The following is a 15,194-nucleotide window of genomic DNA, read 5'->3' as shown; positions in this document are numbered from 1 at the left end:
TGTGGCATGATATGTGGCATAGCGTGATCAATCAGCTCATCCTTGTTAAACAGGAGGATGGGCTGTCAACAGCCTGTTTTCATAAACCGACTCTTCCATGAACTTCAGTGTCATCTCTAGGCATGGAAGATGGTACATTCTGGATTTGCAAATGACATGGAGAAATCAGCTGGCTGCACCTGTTCTCTAATGACATCCACCAGACCTGTGCTTGATGGTCACTTAATTTTAAAACGCAGTTTCACAATGGCTTAAAAATCAATCCAAATCATTCAAGTCAGTCAGCAGATAACAGGTGGCATTAGAATATTTTAGTTTTTGAATGAGTAAAAAAATAGGCTGCAGCAGCAGCTTCAAGACACGGAGAGAGGGCAGACAGGCCCCCAGGGACCACTCAGTGCTAAACTTCTCAGACAGAGACACCACTTATTTTCGGTAGACACTGATTAATCAGTTGTAGTCTGAAAAGCCACAGAACTTTCTAGTAGCAACTTTAAATGCCCCGAAAGGCACAAGCAGGACTGAAATTGAAAATGGAAACCATAAAAAAAAGTCACTGTTTGATAGTGTTTAAACTACTGCCAGCTGTGGAGCTTCTTTAATTGTCAGGAGATACAACTTTTCAGGCATAACTGGTAAGAGATTTACACCCTGATTTGTTCCAAAAATGGACTCATGGTAATTCACAAGGACATATTCAAATACCAAAGGAAAAACATTTAAAGACAGAGGGAAATGGAGTCAAAACAGTAACGACACACACAAAAATGCTGACGGAGACCACGGTCTAGGAAATGGGAAGTCTCGTCATAATTGACAAAAGCCTCAGTGTCCAGGAATTGTTAAACTTGTTAATGAGGATCTCACACAGACTCAACAAAAGGCAAAGAGAGTAGGGCAATTTAGGAGGTGTGGGCTGCACCACTGCTTTTCCAAAGGAACTCTATTGTGGAAATCCCACAGGGGTTGTCATTTTCTCTTAAGAGGACTTGCTTCTAAAGATCCTTGTGGCCACATAATTCCTTAAAAAGATGAAGATCGGAGAGTGGCTTTTCTGGTTGTGTTTATTTTAGGGTAGAAGGAAAACAACTGAATATGAGACTTTATGGACAAGAAAGTGAAAATAAGCTGTGCGGAGCCTCATGCATCCTGATGTGCTGTGGGAGGAGCCTGTGGTGCCTTAGCTGTGTTATCTGGGACCCGGACCCCCGAGACCTTGCACCTACCTATTGAAACAATCAATGACCCTGTCCCCGAAGGTTTCAGGTCAGCTACAGCTGCTCCTACTGGATGGAATGGGAAATAGAAGGCTTTGGTGGTAAGGGGCGGTGTGGGCTGACGCAGGTTGAGAACGTGCCAAGCAGCCTTTCCACACCCCAAATGCCCACCCACAACGTCCATCAGCCTTCTGGTGAAGTCCACCAGGCTGTTCTTGTGAAGATTCTATGGTTGAACAGTCGTTATGAACAGTGACTTCACTTAGATGCCAAACGTTCTTAATATATTTTAATAAGTGTGTTGAATTGTGTGGAACAGTAGTTACGAGCAGTGACTTCACTAAGATGCCAAATGCTCTTAATACATTTTAGTAAGTGTGTTGAATTGTGTGCTATATGTTGTTTCATCTGTTTCCTCAAGTTTAATAACAACTACCTCTTCCTACAGGACTTCCCTTAGACCTTAACAAAACACACCATGGAACAGTGTCTGTCTAGCTTGGGGAGGTCTGTGGTCATCAGGGAAAGAGGGACTGAAGAAGATGAGGGGCTGTGGAGTGGACGCAGGGTTTAGGTGGGGTGGGGGTACAGCTATAGGGAGAGAAGAAAGGTGGTTTCAGCTCAGGGCAGTTCTGGGGAAGGAAAAAGAAGACCAAGACCTGATCTATGAATGGCGGAGTGCAAGCCGCAGTTCCATTGACTTCAGATGTCAGGTTCCTTCTCACAAACTCTGCACTATCCTGCCTACCTTGCCTCCTCCTGATTTGTAGAGAGAAGTGGCCCCAACTGTCAGGCATGTGTCTGACCACTCTCTACACCTCACCAGCCTTCTCTCACTGGACTCTCCATTCCCCTTTCATCCCTGGAGCTCCCTGGTGCCCTCATCCCTGCCTCCCATCATCCAGGACTCATCTCCTGTAACCCTTCAACTCCAGTTCTCCCAGTGACACAGAGCCCAATTCTAGCAATTCTTACTAGCAGCCTGCTAGTCTCCAGAAAAAATACTCTTAGCAAAATCTGAGATAAAATCTAATCCCTGCCTAGGCCTAAAGCCATGAAGTATTATCAAAACTCTACATAAGGCTTAAAAATTATTAAGACCAAAAGCACAAATACAAAGAGATGAACTCTCCTTCCAGTACAGAAACTGCCACTTCCAGCTTCTTTATATTTTTAATTTTGGCATCATCTTTATTTGCCTGATATCATTCCTTTGAGATATAGTTGATATTTGTAAATACAGGAAATGTCTAACTTTCACTTGGGTTTTAAAATCCTAAACAAATATAGCAGTACTCCATGTAAACTATAGCAGTCGACTTCTAAAGTTTGAATACAATTCCAGTACCCTGCTAAGCTGGCTTACATCACGTCCCAGCTACAACAGCACTCCCCTCAGAAATGCAGTTACTATTTAGTGGGAGAGTCTGTAAAACTCAGTGTCAACAAAGCTCTTCCAGTTATGTCTCCTGCTTCTGGGACGGCGAGGACCTCTCCTGTACCACCCCTTCCTCTCCCTTTCCCCCAAAGGCACCTTTCAGAATTACTCTGAATGATGGAGCCCATTTTTTCTAGAACTATAGGAAAACTGCTTGGTAACTATGGTAACGAATACAAAAATGCTTTTTACTTATAATTGAATGCTTATTTAAAATTACAACTATTATTTTTTCTTCCTTGAGTTTTAAGCCTGTTAATGGGTTTGATTACAAAAAAGAAATCAGTACAAAGGCATTAGAAGTACTTAAAATATTCTAGTTCAATGCTGCCAGCCCTTTTCCAAACTCAGTCTATCAGTATACCAAAATGACCTACTAAAATTTCAAATGAAAGGATTTAAAATGAATTTAAATATTTGCCTTTCTAACCCTATACGTCAACACTGTAACAAACTAAGACTGTTTCTCAGTGTTAGCAGCTTTAGCCATAACAGGCCCGAAGCTGATGTCCTAGTTTCCAGGCCAGGGTGTCTAGGACATGACGGGTTATCAGCTCAGAGCAGCACTTGGAACTCACAAGGGACCTGGGCTAAGGAGATATTAAACCTTAAATCTTAGATATTAGATATTACAACTGAGAACTGTAATCAACATGATATACAGATGACACTGAAGAATGTACAACTCAGTTCCTGATGATTATCATATGCCCAAAAGCTAAGTCACGACCACATGCACAGACGCAGAAACAATACTGGTCACTGTCTACGAAAGGGTCTTCATTCAACACGCTCATGGTGTTCAAGACCATTAGAGGACGAGATAGGGGAGAGGAAAAATGATGAGGAAGTTACTACGTAATCAGCCAAGACACAGCCATAACTTAAGACAACAGAAGGGCTAGTGAAAAAAAGGAAAAAAAGACCACAGGGAATAATCAATAAGACTTTAAAGAACAACATATAAGAAGGATTCAAAGTTCAAAGTGGGATGATCACGAGCAGACCTGGGTAGTTGGGAACAGGAAGCGTATGGCATCTTGCAGGCTATAGGCACCACAAGATGGAACACAGGAGGACAGGGGCTTGGGAGAGTCACTTCAGTGTTGGGTAAAACAACAGAGCAAGATGAGTGCCTCTGGATGCTTGGTTTCCCCACCCTCCAGGGTCTGCCTGCTCTTCAAGTACCTCCCCCAAGCTAATGACAGTCCACTTTAGGACATCGCAGGTCTCGAGGTTACAAGTTTCCCAGGTAAGAAGAATCCCAGGTAGAGGCAGCAAGTCACTGATGCCTATGATATGATAATTATGCATGTCATAGAAAAAGAAAATACTGACAAATGTGAATGTAGATCAAATTTCCCAGAATTGGTTTACTCTACCTGTGATCCACGTCCCAAAGCCAATTTAAGGAAAGAATTTCCACTGTAAAACCTTAAAGCTGACAGCATTCTAAGTATTTCAAACCAACTGGTTCAATAAAGATAACTACACAGTCAGTACCTATCCTAAAGTTTACAATTTGCGTTACTGTAACAATATTTATTTCTGCAGAAGTTCTGTCCTCACCCTTTTTTCTTCCTACAGATCTTTGTTTTTTTCTCCTTCTTCTTGAGATCATAAAAAAAGAACAGATTTTAAGCAGTCACACAGTGTTTCCTCTCAGAGCAGATGTGGTAGGAAGAATTGAGGCCAAGAGAGTGACAGGGAACGCAGATCACAATGAGAAATAAGACTAAGAAATGTGGTGAGGGGGATGAAGAGTTTTTTTACTGTGTAAATTATGTAAATGGACATATGTATGTATGTAAATTATACCTATTAGTAATAACAACAACAAGATGAGTCAGTGTCTCTTGGTTCTAAGAGATTAAACAATTTCAGGGAGATGCACGTGTATCCTCAAGAAAGCCCAAAATGGAATAAGAATTGACAATTGTTGTATAAAGATTTTCTGTTATATTTAATCTGGAGTTCCCAGATGATCAGAGGGAAAAGACCTTCCTAAAACCAGGCCTTTTCCACAAGCCATGACCTTGGTGTCTGTGAAGCAGCAGCATCTGGAGGTGTCCTGTGTTTCTGTCCTGGGCTGTGCTCCCGCTTGGTTTGTGGATGTGGCAGGAGTTGCCTGAGGCAGCTTCGAGGCTGCCCAGCCCGGACATGGGTGTGGCAGCACATTGGCAACTGCCAGGGTCTGGACCCTAGCGCTGCAGGTCCTGAGCAACTCCAGTCCCTCAGAGCGAAGCCAGGACCTCAGAGAGGCTTGCAATCTAAACAAACTCAGATGGTACTTGATAAAGCTATTAATATTATTAAAAGACTGAGAAATAAAACATGCATACAAATATAGTAATTCATAACAAACCATAATTGTCAAACGGACTAGACATCACACTGAAGATGCTTGGTCAGTACATTCGTATATTCATAGCTGATACTGTTAATTTCCTAAGGCTGGGCCAGGAGAAAAACATTATTTTAGGATTAGGTCAAATCACTTTAAATCTGTGGGGCTGGAACAGGTAACTATTTTATCTTACTCTGAACTGTCATTATTTTCAAGGCTGAATGGAAAGCAAACAAGAAAAAACATTTGTATTAGTCAGGGTTCTCTAGAGGGACGGAACTAATGGAATTACATATAAAGAAGACTTTATTAAGTATTAACTCACTCGATCACAAGGTCCCACAATAGGCCATCTATAGGCTGAGAAGCAAGGAGAACCAGTCCGAGTTCCAAAACTGAAGAACTTGGAGTCCGATGTTTGAGGGCAGGAAGCGTCCAGCACAGGAGAAAGATGTGGGCTGGGGGACTAAGCCAGACTCTCTTTTCACATTCTTCTGCCCACTTATATTCTAGCTGAACCAGCAGCTGATTGGATGGTGCCCACCCAGACTGAAGGTGGGTCTGCCTTCCCCAGCCCACTGACTCAAATGTGGATCTCCTTTGGCAGCATCCTCACAGACACACCTAAGATCAATACTTTGTATCCTTCAATCCAATCAAGTTGACACTCAGTATTAACCATCACAACGTTGTTTTTAAAATTCAGAACCCCAATTTCTCATTAGAATTAAGTGGACAGCATTTGAAAAACACAAGGATGGGGCTCCATCCCAGAAAAATAAGATCCACTGGGTTGAGCCTGAGCCTCCTGGGGCTTTTCCAAAGCCCTTGTGTGGGCAGAAGTGAGAATCACAGGTTTGGGGAACAATCCCAGTTGCTTGGGAAAGTATCACACAGTCAACTCAAATCCTGGAGGCCAGAAGTGCAGCTAGAGCCCTGTGATACCCCCAAAGCCAGCCTGAGTCCCTGCTGGGTACAGCTCACCAGGGAGGATGAAAAGCCAGACACAAACTTCCCCAGTCTCGCTCACAGTTAAGAATGACCAAATGAGCCTGTTCTGGAAACTGAGACATTGAAGCAAAGTCTGGGGTGGGGGTGGGAGACAGGAAGAGAACTCTAGAATACTTTGCTGCCTTTTTTTTCTTTTCTTTTTTTTTTTTTTTTTTTGAGATAGAGTCTCACTCTGTTGTCCAGGCTGGAGAGCAGTGGCGTGATCTTGGCTCACTGCAACCTCCACCTCCTCCCGAGTAGCCGGGACTACCGGCGGGTGGCACTACGCCCGGCCAATTTTTGTATTTTTAGTAGAGATGGGGTTCACCATGTTGGCCAGGCTGGTCTCAAACTTCTGGCCTCAAGTGATCCACCTGCCTTGGCCTCCCAGTGTTGGGATTATGAGCGTGAGCCACCACGCCTGGCCGTAGAATACGGTGCTTCTTGATAAAAGGGTCAGCTGAGGCAGCCATCTCATAGCTGTTGAAGTAAAAATAAAATATAGAGACAAATCTCCAAATTCAGTGTTTTATCTGGGAAGCAAGAATTGTAATTCAGGGCCTACACACAGACCAGGTGGTCTTTGGAGTGTCCAAAGAACAAAGGGAAGGTTGGGAGTTATTAGAGAAATGTTATGTGTTGTTTTGAAAGAAAGCTTATTGGCACTAGAGAAGCTTTTGGGTGTGGGCAAGCTCTGATTGGTGAGTGATGACAGCAGGTAAAACCAGTCTTAGAGTCACAGTAGGTAGTCCCAGCAGCTACGGTAAAACTGCTCTTGGTGTTACAGCAGGCTGTTTCAGCAGCTAGGCTTATAGAAAGTGTAAATTTTGGAGCAGGTTCTATGGTGCTATGTGCCCTGAGTGCTTTTTTCTCCTGGCCCCTTGACTTTGATTTAGTTGGGTAAGACAAGAATGACCTAATTTGTATCATCAACTTTCACACAGTCAAGAAAAGTTCAGTTTGAAGGAACAAAAAAACGGAATGAGCTGGAATCCTTAAGAAGAGTTTTAAACTGCAGAACTAACCTTGAACAGTATTGACTTCCAAACAATGAGTCCTTATAGTTTAGTCTACTGTTAGATTTTTCTGTAATTTGTCCACTGAAACCAATACAAGCCTAAAGCCCCTTCTATAAATTTGTTTTCAAAATGTAGACAGGAAATTTTGGGTTCTTTTTACAGACTGAAGATGTCCTTGACTACATTATATATATATTTAATTATATTTGCAGAATTTATGAACACCCTTTGTCTTGAATTCATTTCCTATGCAATCTCTCTGCTCAACTAGTTAGTTCTATTTAATCGCTCCCATTACCACAGCCTCCCAGAGTCCGTCCGTCTCCAATTTTGATCTCTTTAAATCCTCCACACCATAGCCAAGTGCTCTGTAAACCACAAATTCCACCACGAAAAAACACTGATGGTTCCCACTGCCTCTACTGGTGGCCTTCAAACTCTTTCTTGAAGAAAATGTCAGCCACCAAAGTGTTTCCCCTCAACCACGATCCCCAGGTCTTCGATTAGGGTAGAGGTCTCTCTCACAAGCCTGTTACTGGGATCCAGTGATGAGACGATGGAGTGCAATGCTTTATAAACTGTTAAGCTCCACAGGAAGGTGTGGTATTGTTATTTCCAAAATACTCAGTTAAATTACTGACTCTTTCAGAAGGACAATAAAAGCCTGCCTGAACATCCAGATTAACATCACTGAGCAATACCACACACTAAGAGAAGCTAAAGTAATTTCTGCTTAAAGATAAATGAAAACATTCTAAAGAAGAAAGATGGACTGCAATCACTCAACCCACAGCGGACTCTGCAGGAACTGAGATGTAAACGCTGATATGTAAAGCTACAGAGATTTCTGGGTTAATTTGTTTCCATAGCTTATAAACTACCATAGAGAGGTAGGACTTGCAAATACATTCTTTTCTAATTAGAGGTGGGGCAGTGCTATGTAGTATGTCAAGGTTTCAAAAATCGCTGTATTGGGCCTCAACCCCATTCCTGCAATTTACTCATTTTACAGCCTTAGTCAAAAGTTACTTCTCTGCAGCTTAGTTTTCTTTTCCTTTTTTTTTTTTTTGAGACAGAGTCTCGCTCTGTTGCCCAGGTTGGAATGCTATAACATGACTTGGCTCACTACAACTTCCATCTGCTGGGTTCAAGCGATTCTCTTGCTTCGGCCTCCTGAATAGCTGGGGCTACTGGCGTGTGCCACCATGCCTGGCTAATTTTTGTATTTTTAGTAGAGACAAGGTTTCACCATGTTGGCCAGGCTGTTCTTGAATTCCTGACCTCAGGTGATCCGCCTGCCTCAGCCTCCCAAAGTGTTGGGATTACAGGCATGAGCCACTGCGCCTGGCCAGTTTTCTTATCTATAAAATTCCTCTTATCTCATAGGTTTGTTTTGAGAATTAAGTATTATAGCACATTAAGCAGTACCTGGCATATGGAAAGCAGGTTATAAATGGTAGATATTATTATTAGCAAGATGACAAACTAGAGTTCCAAAATTACTTAAAATTCTAGTCTTGTTTAGAAATAAAATATTTTTAAACATTCAAGTGCAATTTATAGTTTAACATTATATACTTAAAGTCAGTTTCTGAATTCATTCATTGAGCAAATATTTACTGTATCCCTACTATGTACCAGGCACTGCTCCCGGTGCAGGGGAATCAGCGATGAACAAAACAGAGAGAGGTCCTTGCCCTGCAGGGCTGACCTTCTACCTCAGAGGTCTTGTGCTACAGTGGAAGCAGAAGAGGGGCTCGGAGGTGGAAGGTTCTTGTTCTAGTCTGAAGTCAGAAACAAAACTTGTTGACTGAAGGGATGTTGGGTATGGAATCGGGGATGACTTTTAAGATCTCCAGCTGGCCAAATGGAAAGAAGGATTTGCCACTAATGAACACGGGAAAACCGCGGGGAGAACAGTTTGGGGATGGTCAGGAGTTCAGTTTTGTGCCACGACAGGTCGGAGCTATCCATCAGTGACGCCAAGTCAGCAGACAGAAACACAACTTGGGAGTTCAGGGGAGAGGGCCGGGCAAGAGATTTAAGCTGAGGGGTCATAAGACTCATCTAGGAGAGTCTCTGGACTTAAAAGATTAATATTCCTTTAATGTCCACATCAGAAGTAGATAGGAATGTTGATAAAGACTACATTTCTATTTACACTTCTACTTTCCTAGCTCCTTTTTTATATAAGAAATTCTGCCTTCATTAAAGGTCTATAGCTAATGAAAGTTGCTTCCATTTCAGTTTTTCCTTTTAAAGCAGGCAATTAATATTTTATAGGATTATTGTTTGCGTCAAGGCAAAAAAATAATCAAAATGTTTTGAGAATAGAAATGTACATTAAAGCATGCTGAACCCATTTATCCTTCAGCGAGCTTCCTTATGCTAGAGGTTGGAGTGGGGAGCAGCTGGGTCCCTCCACCTGCCGTCAGTCAGCCTCACAAAGCTTATGTCTGCACTAACAACCATGGTGACTAGCAAAACAAGCCAGGATGCTGGAGGGCCCTGGTGAGGTTTCTTCTGATGCAGCACTAATGATACTGCTGTGACTACTAGTGTCTGCAATTCAACTCAACTTCTTCCAGTATTTATTTATGCACTGAATTGTTTGTATTTCCCATGAAATAAAATAAAAGAACAAAGCCAGTACACATAAAGCTTATAACGACTTAGAGAGGTAAGACTTAACATGTAAGCAACACTATGGCTAAAAAGCAAACCCACAGATGTTAGATTTAGAAAAGAGGAAAACAGTATCTTGCTAAATGTCAAACTTAGGATTAAAACAAACAAAAACAAAAAATCCAGATAACTGAAACACGTGTTTGTTTATTTACTACTTTTAAACAAATGATTAAAGTCTAACATGGTGATTAACAGTTGTTAAATTTAAAAATCCAATAATCAAATTATCTTCTTTCTGTATAATGGCTATGAATTTATAGCTTGTAGAATAAGACTTACTGAGGAAGAAAAAAATTAGAACCCAAAAGGATGGCAGTGAAATCCATCTGTACCATTATTCATGGGCTACAACCTCAGTATCTGATCACCGTCTTATCTGCTGTGTCTCATCACATCACTTTGGGTAATTTATTCATAACATTTCCTGAATCTCTATAGTTATACTCCACAGATCTTTCTAAGTGGAAGGAATAACAAGAAAACTCAGGGCACCACACACACACAAATACCTGTAGGGTCAGTGATCAGATTCTAGTCAAAAGTTGTTGCTGGGTTTTCTTTTTTCTTTTATTGAAAACAAATACATATTTTTAAAAACTTTCTTCTGAATGATTATTTTTGAAAGTTAACAATTTTGTGAATTCAGGTTCCAGACAAGTCAAGAATACCAGGGAAAAAAGGGAGTCTCAACTCTCATTTGTAAAGCATGACACAGTTAAAAATAGTTCAGACCACATTCTTGAACGGAGGACATAAAATAATACATTATATCTTTCAACATAGAGAAAATTTCAAAAATAAATTATAACTATGTGACTAAAACATAGTATTAAAAGAAAAGAAGGCCTTTTTGTGAGTACCCAAATAATTCCTCCTCTGTACAGTGACACAAAAGCATTTTTAGCTTTCAGGTTTCAACAAATCCTGCTGTAACAACAGCTTCCTCCCTTCCCCGCCTCTCCTTTCTTAATTCTCCCACATCTCAAAAAATGAGATGGAGAACCTGGTATTTATCTTCTAACACCATCAGCAGTTTTTACTTCTCAGATTTCTACGTTGTCCTTTATTTGCTTTTTTCAAGTTAACTTATTGGAGCTTTATAAACATATCCAGAATTTCTGAAATAAGCCTCACGTACATGGTTTTTCTTCACCATAACTAACTGAGGTTAATTTGAAGACAACTGACCGAAGGAGTTAAGACAGTGAAAGCTACTGACGAAAGGTATGGTAAATAAAACATGTCTTGAGGCTTAGAGATCTAAGACTAGGTATTTCAGTATTATTTAGTTTGAATTATAAGTTGTAAATCTGCTTTTAAATATTATTTTTGATATAAATAAATCTTGTCTGGAAAGTTGACTACATTTTAGTGAAATCTACAACAGACTTTCTATTGGCGAATAGTTCAAAAACTGAACGTGCTTGGTTCTGTTCTGTGTGCACTGTGTTTTGGGACCATGAGAGAGTTTTCACTGTAGATCATGTAAGTTTTTACATGCGACCCCTCCCCTCTGCTTCTGCTTGCCTTCACAGTATTTCTCTACCACTACCAGAGCCGCTGGAACAAAGTGTGTCTTTATTCTCTATGAGATAGAAATTTTGAGAGAACAGGCCGCAAATGGTATTATGCTTGTGGCTGGAGGGTAAATTGCAACATAGCCAAAATGCCAGTACATTTGTATGAGCAGAAAGTGACCTTCATTTGGAGAACAAATTCTTTCTACCTAAGTTCTCTATGAAGAAAAAAAGCATTTGAATCTAATATTCAACAGTAAGTAAGCACTATGCTAATTAAATGCAATGTCATATTGTTTACACTGATTTTGGCTGTCTGTAATTGATCACTGCCAGTACTTGTTAATTATGATGAACAAACTGTCTTCACATCTGAAATATACTGAAAGTTATAAAATGTACTGGTTAATGGGAAGAAAAGGATTATAATTGGTAAGCTGAACATAGATTGACAACATACAAAGGTTATTCATTCAAAGTAGAAAGAAAGAGAGAGGGAGAGAGAACAGTGAGCAAGCAGATGCTGTTAGAAAATGTTACAGCAACCCCACACTTGAAGAATCCCTAAGGTGAAAATGGTCCGGAGGCAGTAATTTAGCAAGCTGGCTAGAGTCCGAAATGCTAAAACCTAAACTTGAAAACAGCTATTATAAAACTGTAAACATGTGCTTGATTTTTTTCTAGAAACTTTAACTTTGTTCTATTTTGGTCTAAGTTTGGAAAACAGAAAAGAAACTAACTGAATGATACCAGGCGAATCCTAAGCACACTGATGTTTACAGATAAGTCTGACTCTTTTTTTTTTTTTTGAGACGGAGTCTCGCTCTGTGGCCCAGGCTGGAGTGCAGTGGCGTGATCTCAGCTCACTGCAAGCTCCGCCTCCCAGGTTCACGCCATTCTCCTGCCTCAGCCTCCTGAGTAGCTGGGACTACAGGCGCCCGCCACCTCGCCCGGCTAGTTTTTTGTATTTTTTAGTAGAGACGGGGTTTCACTGGGTTAGCCGTGGGTTAGGTCTCGATCTCCTGACCTCGTGATCCACCCGTCTCGGCCTCCCAAAGTGCTGGGATTACAGGCTTGAGCCACCGCGCCCGGCGAGTCTGACTCTTAAGAACTTAAACTCCTAGGGAAATTCTTTTCTAAAATGGTAAGATTTACATTTTCAGATTATGAACAAAAACAGAACAGCACCATCCAGATAGTCTAGGATCTAACGTCTTAGAGTATCAATGTTTGCAGCTATGCAAAGTTTGTACTTTAAATTTAAATAGGCAATGGATTAGTACTATTTCAAATATTTAACCAAAGCCAGGCATCAATCTCCTTGCTGAGTCATCTGAAGCTGAGCCATTTGCCCTATTAACTTCCTCTACAGTCCTTTTTTTCCCTGGTGGGGAGGGGAGTGGGTGAAATAGACAGTTAATGGTGCTTTCTGCCTCCAGATGTAGTGTTTTCCCTGGTTCCCATGGGAAACACACGGGAGGAGATTTTAGCAGGAAGTGTTGTGGTAAATGGGGGAAAGGATGCGGGATGATCCCGTGAGGCAGGAGGGGTGAGGAGAGATCTGAACACTGCAGGTTGGCTGCTGAAGACTATACAGCATGGGGTGATAGCCTAGCTGAACATCCTGATCTGAAAAAACGAGGATGCTTGAGATTGTCTGTCTGAGGTTTCTTTCAGCTCTAAGATTCTATGAAAATAAATCAGCCCAAGGAAGGAAGAGAAAAAGGGAAAAGATCCAAATAATTTTAAACATCAAATGTCACAATACACAAGAAATACAAATACTAATAATGATGTCAATTTTAAACTACTGAGAACTTTCTGTGGCTTAAATATTGTTCAAAGCCCTTAAAATGTATTAACTTATTTAACCCTATGAAAGAAGTATTCCAATCCTTCCCATTTTCCAGAAGAGGATACTGAGGCACAGAGAGGTATAAAGCTAAGAACTGGCCCAAGTGTTTTTGACTCAAGAGCCTGTATTGCCTTTTGTGTAATACCTATGAATCACGATACAGCCACTTCATCATATCATTCAAAATTAATTCAGAACAACAACGAAAGTCCGTACTGCAGTATTTCAGAAACCATTACATTCTTCTCAAAGAAGGCAGTAAGCAGTGCCAAATGGGCTAGATGGGGGAACAGGAATAGAAAGATGGAATCGGAAGTCTTTTTGTTTCTTAAAACACAGCCAAGCCACAAAGTAGGTGTAGTCTTTTCCTTGCTCTTAAAAATAAACAAAGAAAATAAAGGGTTAAATTATTTTGGGTATCCTTTCACAGACAACTAACGGTGTGATTATTTCTCGTATGTATTTTTGAGATCTGCCATCACTACTTCTGAATTGTTTAGAATAGCCGGCTTTATTTTGGCCAGGTAATGATTCTAGTCCCAGTTAGAAAGGACCTCACGTTCTTATATACAAAAAACAGTGGCTTAAATTGTTTTGAGTACCAGGTTCCTGAAGTAAAACAAGTACTAACCTCAGTCAGGATTTTGCAAATAGGTATTAGCTAGAACTTAGGGATAACCATGCCAGAGACTTAGACTTCTTTCTGCTGCTTTCCTTCCTCCTCAAATGGTTCACTTGGGCTATGTGCCTGGCTCTGTGGGTGTGTCTTAAAGATCTGTTTATGAAAGCCATTTCTTAAATACTTTTCTAAAATGTATTTATAAACCATCTTTAAAAGGTGGCCTTAATTTATTTTCTTATTACCTACTATTTTCATTAAAAATAAAATCATTTGAAAAACTATAATGCTATTAAAATTCTTTATCAGATACTATAGCTGGAATTTCAAATGTCTAAATCTCCTAACAAGGTACATGTCCACTTTACAGTTTCAGCATATGTTGAGTTTTAAAAAGAATTAAGTGGGCAACTGCTTTCTTTATGCCCTGTATCAACACCACCCATGCATATCACTCAGACCAGTCTGAGGAGAAAGGCCCAGTGGGAGCTTTTCTCCTCCGGCCTACAGCATCCTCATCTGCTTGGGGGCTGGAGAAGGGGGGTACTCAGGTGTGTTCTTGGCTCCTACTCTAAAGAGAAGCCTTTTGTTTACTTACACTTTCCCTCAATCCTGGTTTTGTCTTCTTTCCTTAGGCTTTGTTATTTGGTTCTCCACTGCACAGAAATAGATACGACAGCCAGCATCGTTAAGCATCAGGATTTTCTAAGAGGACAGACTAAACAGTAACATCATGGCCTCAGCAGGACTTCAGCTCCTTGCTTTCATCCTGGCCTTATCTGGGGTCTCTGGAGTGCTCACAGCCACCCTGCTGCCCAACTGGAAGGTGAATGTGGATGTGGGCTCCAACATCATAACAGCCATTGTGCAGCTGCACGGGCTCTGGATGGACTGTACGTGGTACAGCACCGGGATGTTCAGCTGTGCCCTGAAACGCTCCATTCTGTCCCTCCCCATCCACGTGCAGGCTGCGAGAGCCACCATGGTCCTGGCGTGTGTTCTGTCTGCTTTGGGGATCTGCACTTCCACAGTAGGAATGAAATGTACTCGCTTAGGAGGGGACAGAGAAACCAAGAGCCATGCTTCCTTTGCTGGAGGAGTCTGTTTCATGTCTGCAGGAATCTCTAGTTTAATCCCGACAGTGTGGTACACAAAGGAGATCATTGCAAACTTTCTGGATCTGACAGTTCCAGAAAGCAACAAACACGAACCTGGAGGAGCTATCTATATCGGATTCATTTCAGCAATGCTGTTGTTTATCTCTGGCATGATTTTCTGCACCTCTTGTATAAAAAGGAATCCAGAAGCTTGGCTTGACCCACCCACGCAGCAGCCTATCTCTAACACACAGCTCGAGAACAATTCCACACACAATCTGAAGGATTACGTGTAAATAACTGAGTGATACATATGAAATGGAATTTTTGGGTGCCAAATGGGACTTTTAGATTTTAAAAAATTAGAATTATGCTTAACTTTCCCTACAAAGAAAGTAGAATGTAAA

The 15,194-nt window shown here is 41.1% G+C and overlaps 2 protein-coding genes across 2 annotated transcripts in view; one reads left to right on the top strand and one right to left on the bottom strand.

The window, feature by feature from the left end:
* The window catches only part of TFB1M (transcription factor B1, mitochondrial), a 695,218-nt gene that overhangs the window by 2,759 nt on the left and 677,265 nt on the right, over positions 1-15,194 (bottom strand). The gene's annotated exons all lie outside the window — the stretch shown is intronic.
* CLDN20 (claudin 20) lies at positions 14,424-15,083 on the top strand. The gene has a single exon (XM_050786812.1). The coding sequence runs from the start codon at positions 14,424-14,426 to the stop codon at positions 15,081-15,083; it is 660 nt and encodes a 219-aa protein (XP_050642769.1).

The sequence above is a fragment of the Macaca thibetana genome, chromosome 4 (assembly GCF_024542745.1).
Source record: "Macaca thibetana thibetana isolate TM-01 chromosome 4, ASM2454274v1, whole genome shotgun sequence".
Classification (NCBI taxonomy): Eukaryota; Metazoa; Chordata; class Mammalia; order Primates; family Cercopithecidae; genus Macaca; species Macaca thibetana.
The sequence above is the reverse complement of the archived record's forward strand: the minus strand, read 5'-3'. Positions and strand labels throughout refer to the sequence as shown.